This window comes from Chanos chanos, chromosome 8, assembly GCF_902362185.1.
Source record: "Chanos chanos chromosome 8, fChaCha1.1, whole genome shotgun sequence".
Classification (NCBI taxonomy): domain Eukaryota; kingdom Metazoa; phylum Chordata; class Actinopteri; order Gonorynchiformes; family Chanidae; genus Chanos; species Chanos chanos.
This window is the reverse complement of record NC_044502.1, coordinates 3,693,118-3,712,396: the sequence shown is the minus strand read 5'-3', so window position 1 is coordinate 3,712,396 and position 19,279 is coordinate 3,693,118. Positions and strand designations below refer to the sequence as shown.

Here is a 19,279-nt window from a genome sequence, read left to right as displayed (position 1 = left end):
AATTACGTCCACGTTCGCCTTACCACTCAGAGGTGACATTTTTTTAAAATGGGAATATTATCTGCTTTTTCGCTGTGATGGGTGGCAAGCCGCACAGAGAAACCGAGACTCTAACGAATGTGTAAGGATCGAAACCGTGTATCTGAGCACTTAAGTTCCACTTAAAAGTTTCTTTCACCGAAAATGCTCCTACGTACAGTACGATAGCGCCTCATTTTGCAAAGAAGCATGTCAGTGAGCCATACGTTTATTCATCCACTCTAATGTCATATTTCACACAAGTTAGTTTTGAATACCGGAGCCCGTCTTCCGGCTGTATAAGAATTTGTATAACGCGTTTCCTCACACTGTTATTGTATGACTGCGGAAAAGGGATACTTGCTGACAAAAACTTGTCAAACCAGTCGTTGTACTTCACGATCCAGTAACATCAACTGTGAGAGTAAACTCCTCCCTGAAACAATAGTGTACATCTATACAGGTACACTCATTAACAACTCAGTCAGGACTGACAGACTTCTGACCCGTCGCTTAGGTTCACGTAGAAATGGAGAAGTTCTGGAAAAATGGTTTTAACTGAACATTGTTAACTATCTTTAAGCGGCAGATAACAAACTAGGAGCGGACGGCAATGCTGTGAATTTCAGCAACAAATATCATTAATTGATATTTGCATATGTTCATTTCAATAAGTTTTTAATTTTAATTTTTACGTTTTTTTTTTTTTTGTAATTTCTACTTTAAGTTCCTGCAGTGCTTGTGAAAAGTGCTTCACTGATTTGAAAGTTGGAGATGGTCCGTGTTAATAAGAAAGTGACGAGTGTGCTATGGCTGTGCGTTATTCTGTCTTTACGGACTCTTGGCTCAAATGGGGAACTTGTTCAACCAGAGAACCCGTCCGCCGCCTTGACGCAGCGGCCCTTGCCGCCGATCGATGCAGTGGACGACGTGCCACAGGCGTTTCCCGAAGAGGAGAAGGAAAATTTGCCAGTGTTTACCATGGACTATCCGCGTATTCAAGTACCCTTTGAAATAACACTATGGGTTCTCCTTGCCTCCTTCTCAAAAATTGGTGAGAAACATTCTTTACGTCTTGTAAAATTCTTCTCGCATTTAACGTTTTTTGGGGATGCACCTTATGCTTTTTCAAAAAAAAAAAAAGTTCTATTAACTTTATTTACTGACATGATCATTTCGGCCATGGAGTTTTCTTGTTCTATTGGTACATAGTTTGTTATAAGATTCAGTTGAGCAACATCCCACACTCTATGTAGCCTACCTGATCTTACTGGTGACTACAGATACCTCAGGGCTGTTGGTGGAATGTAGGCCTACTTGATTTTCAGCAACACTCAGTATCTCATCTTAGGCTAAATTAGGCTGTTCAATTAGGCTTAATATTTGGAACACACATTTTCTGTCTATACTGAAAATTCTAACACTCTGCACCCCTCATTCTGACACCAAAGGTTTTCACGTGTACCACAAAATCACCATCTGGATCCCAGAATCATGTCTGCTCATCAGCATCGGTCTGATAGTTGGCGCGATCATGCACTCGGTGCACGAGGAACCCCCGGCCGTCCTCGAGTCTAACGTTTTCTTCCTCTACATGTTGCCACCCATCGTACTCGAGTCGGGCTACTTCATGCCCACGCGACCCTTCTTTGAAAATGCGGGGACGGTACTGTGGTATGCGGTGATAGGCTCGTTGTGGAATTCTATAGGAATTGGTTTATCTTTGTACGGCATCTGTCAGATTGAGGCGTTTGGCGTACAGGACATCAATCTACAGGAGAACCTCCTCTTCGCATCCATCATCTCGGCCGTTGACCCAGTGGCTGTTCTGAACGTGTTCGAAGACATAAGCGTTAACGAACAGCTCTTCATCGTCATCTTCGGGGAGGGACTGTTCAACGATGCCGTCACCGTGGTAAGAGACTGACAACTGTTTGTCTCTTCTGCAGGGTGATTTCTGTGGGTGGTGGTGGTGGCGGGAAAACGAGAGTCATGTCGAAACTCTGATCCTAATCCTCACGTGCCCTCTTTCTCTCATTGTCGGAAAAGGCTCCTGTGTTAACGTGAGGTTGTCACGCCCCCCTTACAAAACAAATGCATGCCGCTCTCCTGCTGAATGTCCCAAAATACAGAGTGAACTAGATCACTGGCGGCAGTCTGTTCTTTAGGGCTCTTCTGTCCTGCATATCTGTCTCAGAGTTTTATTATTTTAGCTGATTGAACCAATCAAGGTCTTGATGTTTTAGTTTATTATTGGTAGGTCTAGAGCGATACTGAAATAAGTGGGGCTTGAGGAACAGACTGAGAACAACTGAACTAGATCAGGGCTGGAGTGATGCATCATTGCTCTTCTAGAAAGAGTTTTCCAAACACACGCCATATCCCTTCAACACCATTCCCTCACTGCCGAACACAACCCCCCCCCCCCCGCATGATAGTGACAAACAGGAAAACCTGGCTGTAACAGGTTAACTGCAGGTCTGTGATTCGAGTAGTACATGCCTGGTAAGGGCTAGGTTAGTTTCCACTGACGAGAGGCCTTTTTTTCCCCCTCTGATGTTTAATATCACTCATTTCCAGTCAAACTTCACATTTTAAATGAAAGTAAGACGCTCGTTCAAAAACGGCGGTTTAGAAACTTTTGTGTTTTCATTTTCTTGAAGCCTGTGGATTCTGGATGAGTGTTTTCTAATCCTGAACCTGGAGGCCCACAGCACTGTACAACTAAGATCACCTTCCCTGCTCTAACACACTTTACTCAACTCACCAACTTATTTTCAAGTCCTTAATTAGCTGAAGCAGAGACAGACCTAAAATGTGTGTAGATGTTTCCCTTCACAAACAGAATCAGAAAACACTGTTTTAGATCACACAAGTGTGTACAAGTATAAGCATACTTTAAAAATAGCTATTGCTGAAACCAGGAGAATTTTTCCATAGCTCTCTTGCCGCTGTGTTTTAGATTTCTAGATAGTTCTAGATACTACATTTCTAGATACAATTTTTCAACATTGCTGGGTCAGAACTGCAGGTGTGTATTTTGCGTTGTCAGTTAAAGCTGATGTTCAGTCACTGAACGTATACTCATACTAGAACGTACATTAGACCTCAAATCTGTCAGTTCTTTTCCATTGGATTTCAACGATTCTCACCCAGATCAGAGCTGAACTGCCTCCACCTTCTCTATTGTTACTATGAAGTTTCGGTAGGGAGGGAAGAGTGACAGTGCATTGTGGTTGAGGCCTGGCATTTGAGAAGTTTTAACTCAGATACCACTAAACAGGCTTCCTATGATCTTTTGTTCAGTGTGTGCATGGGAGAGTGAGAGAGAGAGAGAGAGAGGGAGAGAGAAAGAGAGAGAGAGAGAGAGAATTCAAGTTGCCTATAATGGGTGTGCTCAACCCAGTGTCCATGAGAGCCACAGGTTGTGGAAATTTACTACCTGGAAGTTTTTTTTTTCTTCCCTTCTCAGTGAGTTTCACTCACCAATTAAGCCCTCTGAAAGGCATAACCGGTAGCTCAAGCTCTGAGCATTCCACTGGGTTTCAACCTTGTCTCAGACTGAAAAATATGCAATCGGAAACGCTGGCCCCTTTTCTATAGCTCGCCGCGAATCAATAGACAAAATATATTGTCATTCAGTGGCACGAGGTGTGGCGTTGGCAATTAGACACGAGTCTCTTATGAAAGATGGCATTTATGTATCGGTGAAGAGGGTGTTTTTAAACACGCTGAGTCATCGTCTTGTGAAATTCACGTCAATAAACATCATTTATCTCAGACTGCCTGTTTGAAAACCGCACAGTAGCAAAGTCACACACACACACACACACACACACACACACACACGCGCACACAAATCTCAGTGGAAAGAGGTAAATGGTTGTTGGTTACTACTTAGGAAGTGCAGTATACTCTAGTCAACGCAAAACTTCCCTTCTGATGTATGTTTGTTATGTAGCAGGTAAAAGGGAGTGAATATACAAAAACATTCTACAGATCAAATTGAATTGAGCTAAAATAAACTAAACAAGAATGAAAATACTTAATTTTAATTGAATTGAGTAGAGTCATGCTATCCTAATCTGTAGTTTCCCTACTGAGATGAACACAGAGTTCCTGACCATGGAATGTGTATGGGCAGATGGGATGAGATGTCATGACATTATTATCATAACCGTGATCGAGTGTTACAAACGTGTCATAACGTGGGGTTGTCTTGGCGTTCATAGCTGACAAACAATATGGTAACTTTGGAACCTCAGCGTGTTTTTGGATGAGTGTGTGAAGTATTGATGATATCTCTCTCTCTTTCTCTCTCTCTCTCTCTCTCTCTCTCTCTCTCTCTCTCTCTTTCTCTCTTTCTCTCTCTCTCTCTTTCTCTCTCTTTCTCTCTTTCTCTCTCTCTCTTTCTCTCTCTCTCTCAGGTCCTGTACAACATGTTTACCTTCGTGGCGGATATGCCAGTGGTGGATTCTGTGGACGTGTTTTTGGGCGTGGCACGTTTTTTCGTGGTGGGGTTGGGTGGCATCATGTTTGGTTTCCTTTTCGGCCTGGCGGCGGCGTTCACCACTCGCTTCACGTCGAACGTGTGGCAGATCGAACCTCTGTTTGTCCTGATGTACAGTTACCTGGCCTACCTGGTCGCCGAGCTGTTTGGCATCTCCAGCATCATGGCGTGAGTGGACACAATGACACGCGTGCACGCACGCACATACGCATACACACACACACACACACACACACACACACACACACACACACACACACACACGCAAACACACACACATACACACACACACACACACACACACACACACACACACGCAAACACACACACACACACATACACACACACACACACACACACAGAGTCTGTGCTCTTTTAATCCAGTTTCTTATTCCATCTGCGATTGCATTAATCTGTAATCTGACCTCTTATTTGTTTTTGTTTTTTTTGGACTCCCACAGGATTGTGATGTGTGCTCTCACGATGCGTTACTACGTGGAGGCGAATGTTTGCCAGCGTTCCTGCACCACCATTCGCCACGTCATCAAGATGCTGGCCTCCATCTCCGAGACCCTTATCTTCTTCTTCCTGGGCGTCGTCACCATAACCATGGAGCACGAGTGGAACTGGGGGTACATTCTCTTTACCTTGGTGTTTGCTTTCATCTGGAGAGGTCTTGGTAAGTGCTGGAGTCTGTCTGTCTGTGTGTGTTTACCGTCTGCTCTGACACTGAATGTTTGTTTGGGTCTATGAGTTGGAAAGAAGCCAATCTGATGCTAGGCCGACGTCGTTGCTTTTCGTCCGTTTTTTTCCAGGCATCTTGGTGTTGAGCCAGATCATCAACCCTTTCCGCACCATCCCCTTCAACTATAAGGACCAGTTTGGCTTGGCCTACGGTGGCCTCCGAGGGGCAATCTGCTTCGCCCTGGTCTTCCTGCTGCCTGAGAACATCGGGAGACGCAAGCTCTTCCTCACCGACTCCATCGTCGTCATCCTCTTTACCGTCTTCATCCAGGTACGAAGCTGCGGTTTCTCTGGCTCCACGGTCCTTTGTCCTGGACTGCGAAAGTTTAGTCGCAGTCACATAACAGTGGCAAGGTTTGAACAGAGAGAGACTCAATGCTTTCAATGTTTGATCTCCCTCAAGTCTAACAGCTGTTCTAAAATCGGATATACCGGACCTAGCGCTTAAACACACACACACACACACACACACACACACACACACACACACACACACACACAGAAAACCAGAAACATAGCGGTGGAAAATAGCATACCTCATACACACTTCTGAATCTGTGTCCCTTGCATTAACTACTGACACTTTAAGACTAATCTATTGCCTTGCTTCCTCCTGTTACCTCTCCAGGTCCCCTATTCTCTGTGAGTTAAAAAAAAAGATTCTAATCAACAGTAACACTGAGGAGGAAAGGGGACAGAAACTATGGAGAGAAAGATATTTAGAGAGAGGAGAGGAACCAAAATTGAGTTAATTCTCTATAGAAGTAACAGTTGGTTTAGAATTGGTGCCATTATTTCTGTAAAAAATATTGCGAAGAAAATGGAGAAATTTAGGGCAAAAAATAAAGAAAAAAAAAAGAAAAACAGAAAAGGGAGATTCCTCGCTCAACATATAGAGTAAGTTACTTACTGAAAAATGTCTGCGTTTGCTTTGCAGGGAATCAGCATTCGACCATTAGTCGAGTACCTTGTCAATATCAGGAGGACCCATAAAATGGAGACTATCAACGTTGAGATCCACTCAAGGGTAAGTGATGCAACTGACAGGGAACTTGCGTACGGTGCAGTAACAAAAAGTCCCATTTTTTTAAAACTCAGATTCAATGAGTCATTGCAGACATCACTGAGTCAAGTCCCTTGCAGACCTTCTGGGCTAACATCTACCCCTTGTCTTTTCAGGTTATGGAGCACACCATTGCTGGAATAGAAGATTTGTGTGGACAGTGGAGCCACCATTACTGGAAGGACAAGTATGAGTCATTTGTATATCACATGATCATTGACATCCAATCAGAGCAATGGTGATTCAGTCACACAGTAGCATGTACTTTGTTAGAGACCAATAACATCTAAAGACCTCTGTTTATGCTGGGGATACATTTTCTATTCATATTCCTCACAGCCATGCCCTTCGGTTATCATTTAAATGATGCTGGTTGTCAGTATTTCTGTTGGTACTCCAAAACTACACAAATAAGTATAATGAAATAAAATGAATATAGTGAGTGTGATAAAATAATCACAGGTTGGTTCATATTAATGAAGAATAAGCAACGCTAATAAAGCTAATAAATGCTAATAAACATCTTAGGTGCATTAGGGTTAGGGTTATGGTTTAGGGTTGGGGTCATGGTTAGGGTTACGGTTAGGATACATCTGCATCTACATTTACCATTTACATTTAGCCAAATGCTTTTGTCCAAAGCAACTGACAAAGAGCACTGAAAATGACACACACAGGCTTAAATCAACACGCATGCCCACAAGTGCTACAGCCTTAATTATCGTGTATCGGTATAAACCTACACTGTGGGGACCTTGTGCTTACTGATGTAATTCATACTTAAGTTCACAGGAATCACGTCCTCTTAACATACAGTTAGACCATAATCATTTAACATTTAGGTGCTCACAATTCCAAACCTGGTTTTTTTTTTTTCCTTTGGTGACGTCACTCTCTCGCTCACAGGTTTAAGAAGTTTAACGACAAGATCATCAGGAGGATTTTGCTCAGAGACAACAGGGCGGAGTCCAGCATTGTGGCTCTGTATAAGAGACTGGAGCTGCAGAACGCCATTGAACTGCTGGACGCTCCTTTAGGGGACATCAGCGCTGCTCCGTCTGTCATCTCTCTATAGTATGTATGACACTAAAATCTTGGGGGTTTTTTTAGAAAAAAAAAAGGGTTAATCAGTATCAACAGAGGGGTCCAATAGTAAATCCATCCATCCATCCATCCATCCATTTGTTTATCTGTACATCTGTTCAGCTGTTGGAGTCCATCAAGTCCACTAATTCATCCCTTCAACCAACCAACAATTTCCTCCAGGACAACTAAGGTTTCATGTTATCTTTTGGTCTAATTCGTCCGTGTATTGGTCCCACTCATTCCATGCAGAGAACCTTGTTGGCAGTTAAAATGCACGAAGTGCAGCAGCCGCAAGACGAGTGCTTTGAGGGTTAGAGAGTTTCTAGTAAAACACGGACCAGTGAAAATGCTTCTCAGAACACCATGGTCAGTCAGTGGCACAATCATGTGTGCTGGGTGTCCTGTAGAAAAGACCACGGCTCAGGCCGCTCTCTCTTCAAGCGTCCAACATTTTGTTTGTTTGTTTAATGTTATTTTACAGTGAAGAGAAAGCATCCCAGAAAGCCTCAAAGAAACCGAAGAGGAAATTCCTCGCCGCCGATATTCAGAACATGCACGACATTCTGTCGAAGAACATGTACAAAATCCGCCAAAGGGTGAGCTTCCCACACCATGTATCCGTTCATTCCATTTCACTGTTATGAGACTAAAACACTTCTTTGACCTTTGCATTTCGATATTGTAAGAGAACCTGTCTTTAAGATGCACTTATTTCCGTTGATGTCAATCATTACTTCCCATGTTGTTGTATGCCATTTTACTTCCACGGTTGCTAGGTGATCTGTATGCAGCCTTCGTAGTAAAAAATAAAAATTCTCTTTTATGAGCCGCTGGTTTATCTAGCACAAAGATCAGCTCATCCCTCAGAATGCCAAGGCCTGGGACAGACTGATGGAAAAAGTAATTGCCTTGAAAGTTGACTGAACTGTCTCTGCCATCAAGGAGAATTTGTCTATAAATGGCCCCACATGCCTTAGACACTTGATTGGTGTATCAGCGCTGATGAAAGTCCTAAACCGTGTGTTTGGAACGATGAAAGTCCTAGACTTTGTGTTTATTTACATCTGATGTACTTTCTACCTCGTAGCTCAAATGTGTAGTAGTTTTCCACTACATCATATTTCCACTGGGCTTTGTAATTTGAGTAGATTAGATCTCAAAGTCTGTCAGAGGTTCCCTGATATACAGTAGTTTGTGAGAGGGAGAAAGAGAGAGAGAGAGTGTGAAGGGGTCATGTAGAGCTTTAGAATTAATGACAATGTAAGGTGTATTGTTAAAGTGCCTGTGTATCAGAGAGAGAGAGAGAGAGAGAGAGAGAGAGCGAGAGAGAGAGAGAATATGAAGCGATGTTGAATGAACGACTGACAACACACAGACATATCATGAAAAGCACAGATGTGAGAGAAAAAAAAACCCCAAAACCCTGATGTGGTAAAACACGTGTGAATGAAAGAGAGAGAGAGAGAGGGAAAGTGGGACAGAAACTATGCAAAGCAGTCAAGGAGCACAATAATGGAGGGCAAACTTGGCTGGAGTAACTGTGTCAGGAGCCTAATTTGACACTTCAGACTGGTTTGGCGGTAAAGCAGACTTCAAAAGGAATCTGCGCTGTTCAGCCTGGAGGGCATTGTGGGGCTTTTTCTTTTCCACCATTGTTCTTTTTTTTTCCTTCTGTCTTAGACTATGGCTTACACCAACAAAAACACCCTAGGCAACAATCTCCAGGCCAGGGAGATCCTCATACGCCGCCACAGCAGCGTCCGACGCAGCATAAGACCCGGAAGTTTCCGTGATCCGGTAAGAGATTATGTTTCCCTGTCAGTCAGCTGAGTTGATTCGCAGACTTTATTTTTTTCCCCCAGCTTAACATGTCTAAACATTCAAGATTCAAGAGTTTTATATTGTCATGTGCACAGCAAAACAGGCAGTGACACTGTACAATGAAATTCTTACTTTGCTAATCCTCCGTTACCAGACAAGTATGAATAAAAAACAACATATAAATAAAAATCTTATAAGGAAGACAAGAGACAAAACAAGAGAAAATAACAATTGAGGTAGATTTATGACAAGTAAGGTAGATCTATGACAAGTAACTTAGTAATTGGAGTATTAGCATTAAAGTTACATGTGCAGTTGTTACAGTGAATGTGCAAAGTTGCAGTTACATGTGTAGTGTGTGAAAAGGGGCAGAGAGTAGTTCAGTAGTGTTCATTTAGTAATGTGTGTGTGTCAGTCAGTGATCCTCCAGTCAAACATTTTGATAACGTTTAATGCATTTATCTAACTTGGCTTGTTTTCCATGTGTTCTCGGAAATCAAAACTGTACCAAAATGCACAAGCCCACTCCCAATGCAAGAGGTGTCATCACCGTAATTGACTTAAACCACTACAAATCATTACAAGTACAATTAGAGGGTAGAACTAACTTTTTTTTAAATTTCTGTAGAGCATGTCGAAATCCCAGAAATACTTTTCGCTGCCTGCTGGACAAAGCTTAGAACGCGCCTTCCCCGTTACGGCACTTCGTAACGGTAAGAGTTTCACTATTTACTGTTTTGGGCTTTTTAACGGTACACCTAGAATAACAGTACTGTGTAGCTCCACCCTGTTGTGTTGCTGCTGTACTTATGGATTTCTCACTTGTGTGGTTATGCCTTTGTTCTTAACACGTATTATAGGAGAACCATGTAACGAAAACTGCCAGTACAACAACAACAACAACAACAACAACAAAAAACTTTTTCCCACCTTTTTATGAAATGATTGTATTGATATAACATTTGTAATGAACAAGTTTACATTTACATGCCTCCCAGTCTGACTATTTGGGGACTAATTGTCTGTCACAGGGGTATTATAATCTAATTTATTAGTATTATAAGTATTATAATCTTGATAAATTATATCTCTCCAGAGATTGTATCTGGGTGATCCTGTTCCCCCTGGGAAAGTTAGTGAAATGCACTTAATATATTCCCCGTGTTCTCGGTATTAATCATGATCTGTTTTCTTAAAGTTAACCTTGCGAGGTAGTGTATTCCATCCCAACCTGTTTGGTATCGCTTAATGCAATAATCAATATAACCGACAGCAGTTTACTAAGCCTTACTGTGTATAAGGATGTACCTTCCATATTATGTCATTTACATCATGTGACTACATGGTTCCCCAGGCGACCATGAGACAGCTTCAGAGATGGGTTACCCTTCCACTAGACCGAAGCTGGGCCCACCCCACCGCTACTCCTCCCGCGGCCCGATGTCACGGAGACTGGACACCCTCAGGGAAGCCGCGGCCAGCGACTCCAGCAGTCGACCGTCTTCGGTGGACTTCCTGAACGAGCGGGGAGGGAGTCGGCCCCCGTCTCGCTCCGCGTCGCGTCAGGGTCCGGCCGTCCAGAAGGCTCCCGTTCCCACCCCCAGGCGTAGGTCGACGGGAGGCAGACACCACTCCCAAGACGAGGAGGGACCGGAGAATGAAGATGGTCTGGAACTTCAGCCTTTGGCTCCGCCCCCGGGGGGTCGAGAAGAACCTCAGGACCCATTCTGGGGGGAAGTACGAAACCCTCTCCTCAGACGTCACCCGTCAGACCCAGACAACACCCGCAGGTTCTGAGACTGGCCGTGTTTGACCCACGACACGACGCCCAGCCCTGGAAACCACGCAGCTTAATGACAGGCTGATGAGTTTAAACAGATGGGTTTCATGCTACCTGCAGGGTAACGTCTTTGAGTCTTCAGCGTTGGACTTGGGAAACACTATGACTGACGGACTGAAGTGACTGTTAACCTGCACCGTCCTCTGAGGAGAAGAGAGACAGGACTGGAAAAGAGAGGGGGAGGGAGAGAAAGAGAGAAGCGACTCTGAGGAGTGAAAAGGCTTTAGACTGAAGGCACTTCCAGTAGATCAGCGAGATTCTGTCAGTCCAGTCCAGCAGGTTCTGCCACAGGTGCGACGATGGCCTCTCTTTGAAAAAAACACACACGGCAAGTTTGTGCATTCTTTTCAAGAGAGTAAAAGTTAATCTTCACACTGAAAAATGACCCCCCCCCCCTCCCCCCACACATACACACCCATGAATAACCCCATACCGTGACAGTTACTTGCGAGAAGGTTCATAGTTGTGTCTTACTCTGGCGAGTGTTGATTCTTTATAGAATTTACACTCACACGGGTGATTTATTAAAAAAACACTCTGAGAGTTAACATAGCACCATTGGATATGCTGTGAATGGAGTCCAGCTCTGCTCTTGTGCCTGTAATGAGATCTTTACTTTGATTTTATTCAGCCCCCCCACCCCCCCCCACTTTAAACATATTTATGAAACTGAATGCGTGAAAGAGGGATGTCTGTTTGTTTGTTTGTTGACTGTTTGTTTGTTTGTTGACTGTAAAATAATTCCTGTGGAACTTGACAGTGAAAGCTCTAACTGTAACAATGAAGTTGCTTGATTGACAACGTAAGACGGAGACTCTGTTTTGAAACAGGTTCAGATGTCTGCACTGCACTGACATATATGGAAGAGTTTGTGTGTTTTGTGATGTGTCTTCCATGCTCACTGAGAATGAATGTTACCTAAATGTTGGCTTCCGTTGAGACAGATAATTCTATTTATTAACTGCGGTGTGGGCTTTACAGGCTGACTCTGTGTGTGTGTGAGTGTGTGTGTGTGTGTGTGAGTGAGAGAGAGAGAGTTTCCACGTATATGCTCTCTTTATTTGAGAAGGAGCTTTATATTAAACCTCTGTTTCTGAGAAGGGAAATTTTTTGTATATTTCAAGATCTGTTCTTTAATAGTACTATCTGAGGCTATGAATAATTCTATTTTTTTGTACATGCTGGGCATTCTAACACTGTGAAATTTTGGCGCTCTTTTACACTTTTACTGTATATTTTGTAAAAACACCGCAAATAATTGTGTACTGTAGTGAGTTTCACATTAAACATGGGTTACCAAATTATTTACTGACACATCTCTCCTATCCTGACCTATATCTGTCTGGAAAACACTTTCCCTTCTATGGCTTTATGGGAAGTGTGGCCACAGTTTAGCACGTTATGTTTTAGAATACTGTCATCTAGTGTTCAAAACGTGGCATTACACCAAAGTCAAGAACCTATGGTTGACTCTCTAAATGTGATCTCCTTCTTTGAAACATTAGAATGTTGAAGACTTTAAATGGACTTTGTTTAAATAAAGTCATGGTTAGTGCTGTATTTGACTTACTTCTAAAAAGTTTTTTTTTTTTTTGTTTTTTTTTGGTAATTTAAGTTTTTATTGTAAACATGGTACAGAACCGCTCATGTGGCACAACATACAGAAAAACAAGTCAGACAGTGACATGGCAGAACAGTGAAAAAACAAGTGCTCCTGGTTAAAGGCAAATAAAGTTGTACATATTAAACACTCAGGAATTTTGATATTTAAATATTTCAGAGGAGGGAGGGGGAAAAAAATACATTCAAGCTTCTAGTTAGAGATCAGATGAACCATAAAATAATCCCAAATTTCCAATGCCTGGCAAGTTTTTTTTTCTTTAAAAAGAAACAAGGTGGCCAGAAAAGTCATAAGCTCTAGGCTGTATACTGAGTAATCGTTTGCTGTTTTAGCACAGGAGATCTAGTGTAGAAATGTCACTAAATCAAGGGGTAAAGCTGAACAGCATATCTTAATTTCATTCACACACACACACACACACACACACACACACACACACACACACACACACACACACACAGTTAAGCTTGAAGCATTACAGGCGGGAACTTGACTCCTCTATGGTTTTTCATGGTAACACAAACTGCTATACGTCTATTTCCATCTGTGTAAATAGAGTAACAGAGAGCCAGAGTCTAGCAGTGCATGATGACAAAATCTATATTCGTCATCACTGTCTCATCCCTCACACACACACACACACACACACACACACACACACACACACACACACACACACACAGCATGAACCTGTGGCCAAGATTAAGATCTTATAGTTTCTGAGAATGAGGGTGGACAAATATCTTTACAGCTGTCAGTCAGGGGTGTCCAGGGTGTCCCTCCGATCTGATTGGCTGGCGGCTTATTTTTGCCTCAGACACCGCCTCTGATTTCAAGTCAGCTTGGGACACTGAACAGACGCCTAAGAATAGCTGAATGACCTTAGCTCTTCACTGTCCTCTACACAGCTACAGTGAGACGCACAGAGAAACACACACACACACACAAAGAGAAAGACATGCACGCAAACGAACAGAGAGACAGATACACATAAACCTTCACTGGCAGGGAAAGGTAGACCGTAAGAACACACACTCTTCCTAACACACACACAGAGGAAGGAAGGAGAGACTCCGGTCTGGTTGCGTTCTGCAGCCATGCGGTTGCCGGTTCTAAAGTTCTTTGCTGGGTTCTCCGCGGCCATGGGCTCCCTGTTCCTCTCGTTCTCCCTCGGGACAGACTATTGGCTCCTGGCCTCCGAGTCATGTGACCCGGGAGATCACACGCCCATCAGGCTAAAGAGACTGACTGAGGTAAGGGGTGTGGGGTGGACGTTTTCGTTTTAATACTTTCAGTTCAGTTCCTTCTCGGCGGTGCAGTGTTTTGATCTCTTTGGGCCATTCAACCCTCAGAGTGTCACAGTCTCAGGATACGTTGCATTCGCAACTTCTCGGGCGTTACGCTGGATTAGAATGACATTTCAAGTTTATTTAAAAGAGCACTTTATAAGTGACAGTAAAAAGGCCTTGGTGATTGGCTGAATCGCTGCTTGAGAGATGGGTCTCTGTCAAAAAGTCCTGGGGAAACTGTCGTGTGATTGGAGACCCTGGTAGATGGAGGACACTGCACTGTTCCATATCACATTTTCTCTGCTGAAAGAGGTGTTCAACTTGTGGTAGATTGTGAGGAGAGTTAGCCGGGCTGGAAACTGTGTGTTCTGTTTTGGCTTTGGCTAATAGCACGGCTCAGAAAATGACACTGTTGGTTTTTTCCCCTCTATTCTTAAGAATTTCCCTAAAAACAGGTACATGACATTTGCACGTGCGTTTGGACTTTAAGTCAAGGTTATGTGTTTCTGAGGGTGTTCTTTACGTCGAGAAGAAGCGACAGCCAAGAGATGGATGGTTTGTTGTCATACGTATAAAATGACCTTCTTGTTATTCTTTTTCTGTTGATTTTTCTTTTGTTTCCTGTCTTTTTTCTTGTTTTGTCGGCGGCTGTTCCTTGTTGTCTTCCTCTAAATTAGTCCCCTGCCGTCTCTTCCTCTCTCCCTGATCCCTTCTTCACAAATGAACAGACAGTCATAAAACAGATATAACACTCTGAGCTAAGTTTTGCAAAGTTGAGCTTAAAACCAAGAGCCAGTGTAAACATGGTAAATGTAAACAGGTGAAAGATGTTGAAACTGGATGTTTTGTGCTTGTTTACTTGTTGAATGGTGTCCTGTCTGATGGGTTTAAAATATCACATTGCGCTGTGAAATATCAGGTTACGTTTCCAATCCCCAGTCACATTTCTGAACGGCTCTTTTTCTCAAACTCATTTTTCTTCTCTCTGTCTGTTGGCTTCTCTGTGCCTCTGTCCTCTTCAAACGCTCCTCCTCGTTCTGTCCGACGTGCCCTTGAAATCCATCAGTTATTCTCTTTTTCTCAGCTCCTCTCTCACCTCCATTTTGTTTCTCCATCTCACTCTCTTCTGTCTCCCTGATTTTACCTTCTCTCTCTCTCTCTCTCTCTCTCTCTCTCTCCCTCTCTCTTTCTCTCTCTGTCTCGCTCTCTCTCTCTCTGAATCTCTCAGAAGACCTCTGCTGTAAATATGTCCAGTTTATAGACCACACACTATGATGTTTTTGTCATTTTCTTTGTCTTTATTCACATGAAAACATAGACAAGGCAGAAAGGTAGATGATCGGTCCTCTCTCTGGATTCTCAATGCTACAGTTTTAGTAATGAATTTCCGGCCCACAGGGCAATGCAATAGCGAGCACTCCGACTGAAACTGCTCCCCTATCATTCCATGAGGGAATATTCTGGAGATGCACGTTCAAGAGGAAACTGGATGACACAGTGTGGGCATTTTGGATCAGTAAGTGGTCTTAAAATACGTATGAAATGAGCTTATTTTATCCCTTCAAGAGACTTCTTTAGATCAGTTGTGACCATCACAATGACTGCCCTGTTCATGTGCCAGACCAGTGTGATTTATATCTGTTATTGATGTGATTGACATGCCTACAGCCAATCAGCCACCCTCTAAGACTTGCATGCCCGCCTACCTGTTCACGCATCCAGTTGGAGAGAAGACCAGTGGTGTTACAGCCCTGGATCCTGCCACAGGTGAGAATGATTGATATGTCTACTCGTATGTTGTAGAGCTGAGGATTTTCAAAGGCTCACCAACACTACAGCGTAGCATTGTAGCCACATGTATGTAGCAGCTTCAAGAAAAGGACAAACGGAGGCCATTGTAACTGTGATGCTAACAGTGAACAGAAGGATGAATAGTCAACTTAGCTGTTCTCTCTTTAAATCACATGTAACAACTGAACATGTTTACCGAGTTTGTCTTCTCAGAGTTTCAAACATTGTAACAAAATGTGACAAAATATGACAACCGTACAATAATACATCTGTGGGATTAGTGTGTGTGTGTGTGTGTGAAAGAGAGTGTGTGTGCGAGTGTGCGTGCGTGCGTGTCTGTGTGGGTGTGTGTTTGTGTGTCTGTGCATGTGTGTGTGTGTGTGTGTGTGTGAGAGAGAGAGAGAGAGAGAGAAATTTTACAGAGAACACAATAAAAGTAGATCATTAACCTGATCTAACAGTAACCATTTCCACTTGCTATTAAAATGACATTCAGCTAAATCACTTTATCACAATTTAATACAATCAGGAACCACAAGTGCCACAGGACGAGCTTACAGTTTAAACTGAATACGCTAATCATCAGTTCTCTCCAAATATTTACACCCATTCAATGCCCCCTTTAACAACCTCCCACATACTGCCTGATACAGTTGCCTGGCTCCTTTAACTGAACCACCGATGAAACATGATTGCGTATTATTTTAAAAAAGGGAAGGTTTTTAAATCATGACTTGTGTTTATGCTGTGTCAAGTTATCAGCTGAAGTTCACAATTGCTGCTCCTTTGCTGTGAGTCTTCTTTACTTACTCTCTCAGCGACACTGGGTGAATTTGATTTGTGCTGTTTGATTTATGAATTTGGTCAAAACAAAGGCATTTTTAAAGTTCCTTCGTTGTGGTGATAGATTATGGTTTTCTGTTTGTGCAGTCTACAGGGGTCTCTGGTGCATTGTTTCTCTGCTGGCAATTCTCAGTATCCTGATTGGTGGGCTCGTCACGGTCTGTGCCTTCCCATTGGCCAATCAACGTTTGTATAAAGTGGGCGGAGCTCTTTTTATAACTGGAGGTGAGTGAGGGGTCCTTCAGTCCCTCTTCCTCTCCCGTTGTTTGTTGTCGTTGTTGTTATTGTTGTTGTTGTTGTTGTTTTTCATTTTGCGGTCAAATGCAAGATGACGGCGAATGAGAACATAATTACTATGTACTCTTAAGCCTTAACCATTAAACAGCATCTTCACAGGAACTATCATGTGCTGTTTGGTCAGGGACTGGCATTATGTTACATATTTGACAACAGGTTTTCAGAAACTCAGCTGTGTCACATCCTCATTATGTTTAACTGTTTGTTTGTTAGCATTTAGCTAACAAACAAACAAACAAACAAACAAATAAACAAACACATTTGTGAACATTAGATATGTTTGTAATTGGTTCAGAGTGTTCAGGAAAAATGACGACATAAATCTGTAATTTAGTAAAAATGAAAACAAACAAACGAACAAACAAACAACACTGCCACACACAGCACTGATTAATTGCCAGGAAAGCAGCTAAAAAGAGCAATATTAAAATTCAGAATTTTGCACGAAAAAACAAATCGCTATCCATCAAATCCACTTAGGAAACTGTGCTTACCGTATGGGAGAGCTGAATACCTGGACAGGAGAGAGCGTCTAAAGCACTCGGGGTTTCCCCTCCCTTCATACAGGGGCTGCCTGCACACGCACTAGTTAAAGGACCCACTCAGTTTGCCACAGCTGTCTATGATGTACCACTAAAGGAGTATAATGTGTTTCCTCTCTCTCTCGCTCTCTCTCTCTCGCTCTCTCTCTCTCTTTCTCTCCCTCGCTCTCTCTCTCTCTTTCTCTCTCTCTCTCTCTCTCTCTCCCTCGCTCTCTCTCTTTCTCTCTCTCTCTCTCTCTCCCTCCCTGGTTCTCTCTCGCTCTCTCTCTCCCTCACTCTCTCTCTCTCTCCCTCGCTCCCTCGCTCTCTCTCTAACACACACACATGCACACTCTCAGAAGTTCCCTGTGTTTTGCAGGTCTGCTGTACCTGTGTGTGATGGTGATGTTTGTGGTGTGGGTGCAGCTGTGGGACTCTCTCGAACAGTCGGTCTTTCGGCGCAGAGGTTCGGTCTGTTCCAGTCTCCATCTCGACGTTCACTACGGCGTCTCCTTCATGTTCGCTCCCATATCTGTCTTCTTCTGTCTCCTGGCTGGTCTCCTCCTCCTCCTCCTCCTCCTCCTCTTCATACAGACACCCACGGGAGCAGGAGCAGGGAGCACGGAGGAGACAGAGCGTTCTGCGTTCACAGAATGTAATGAATTCAGTACAGTATAATCAGAGTTCACCCCGAGAGCCAATGAGGAGCTGAGCAGGATCTGTTGCACCAATAACCAATGAGAACACTGCTCCAAAGCATCAAATTGCCATAGACTTCCTGTGTGTGTGTGTGTCTCTTCTTCCTGTTTATCTGGGACTTATTCCAGCATCACACTCTCGTGCTACCTGATACACGGTGCAGGTCACCACTTCACTTCTGACACTAGATGTCACACCTGGACCACAGTGTGTTTAGAATAGATCTGTAGCCACTGGATTGTGAATCTGTTGTCCAAAATACAGACTGTATTCAGGAGGGGGGGTGGGAGTGTTTACTGATGTGTCTTTCAGCCCCCCCCCCTCTCCCCAGTTTCACTACATTTTACTGGTGAGGAGTTAGCACATCAGACAATCTCAAAGGTAAAATTGGGCAGTAGTTATTTAGAGGTCAAAGGTCAAAGGTCACTTGACTTTATGTGTTTCCTTGTGCTGTGTTACTCAACATAAAAGTTTGATACTCACATTATAATGTAGTAACACATATCTCATATAGCAGTTTATTGCATTACATGCAAAAAAAGCCCCCCCCCCTCCCCCCACCCACATTATTACACTGAGTAATTTTATCACATTATCACCATATTCTTATATTGTGAAAACAATGACCGATTTCTTGTCGTTATGTTATTACTGTGCTAAGGCTCCAGCGTTTTTGCCTCTTACACCAAACGATGTATTTCGGGATGCGGTCGGCCGTGTTTCTACGCGGTTTTTCAGTGACTGACCGAACATAACACACCAGCTTTGTGACACGTGACATGCAGGGTTTGTGGGTTTTTTTTTTCTTTTTTTGAGATACGGGCCTCAGAGATGAGCCGTCAAGTTTGTTGGCATTTCTGATTCTGATTTCCGGTTTATTGTTTATTATTATTATTCTTTTGTTTATGTCACTCGGATTAGTCCTCTGGCGACTGCTCCTCTTGTCTGATGTGGTCACAACAGGTTTTGTGTTTATTTACTTTGTCACACCCTGTGGAAACACGCACACACACACACACACACACACACACACACAACACACGCATAGATGGACAGATATATTGTTGTACACAGCAGAATATTTTTCATATAAATGCAATAAATGAATAAATGTAATGTTTTACAATACATTGCGG

At 43.1% G+C, this 19,279-nt stretch overlaps 2 protein-coding genes across 2 annotated transcripts; both read left to right on the top strand.

The window, feature by feature from the left end:
- Window positions 1-792: 792 nt before the first annotated feature.
- LOC115818396 (sodium/hydrogen exchanger 2-like) lies at window positions 793-11,039 on the top strand. Its single transcript, XM_030781760.1, has 12 exons — window positions 793-1,072; window positions 1,470-1,933; window positions 4,446-4,696; window positions 4,990-5,207; window positions 5,344-5,543; window positions 6,210-6,299; window positions 6,452-6,522; window positions 7,242-7,409; window positions 7,903-8,017; window positions 9,102-9,218; window positions 9,871-9,955; window positions 10,597-11,039. Exons 1-12 carry the CDS (start codon window positions 793-795, stop codon window positions 11,037-11,039), a joined length of 2,502 nt encoding a protein of 833 aa, XP_030637620.1.
- Window positions 11,040-13,800: 2,761 nt separating this feature from the next.
- tmem182b (transmembrane protein 182b) lies at window positions 13,801-18,122 on the top strand. The gene is made up of 5 exons (XM_030781759.1): window positions 13,801-13,956; window positions 15,391-15,508; window positions 15,661-15,759; window positions 16,714-16,851; window positions 17,824-18,122. Exons 1-5 carry the CDS (start codon window positions 13,801-13,803, stop codon window positions 18,120-18,122), a joined length of 810 nt encoding a protein of 269 aa, XP_030637619.1.
- The last annotated feature ends 1,157 nt before the right edge of the window (window positions 18,123-19,279 follow it).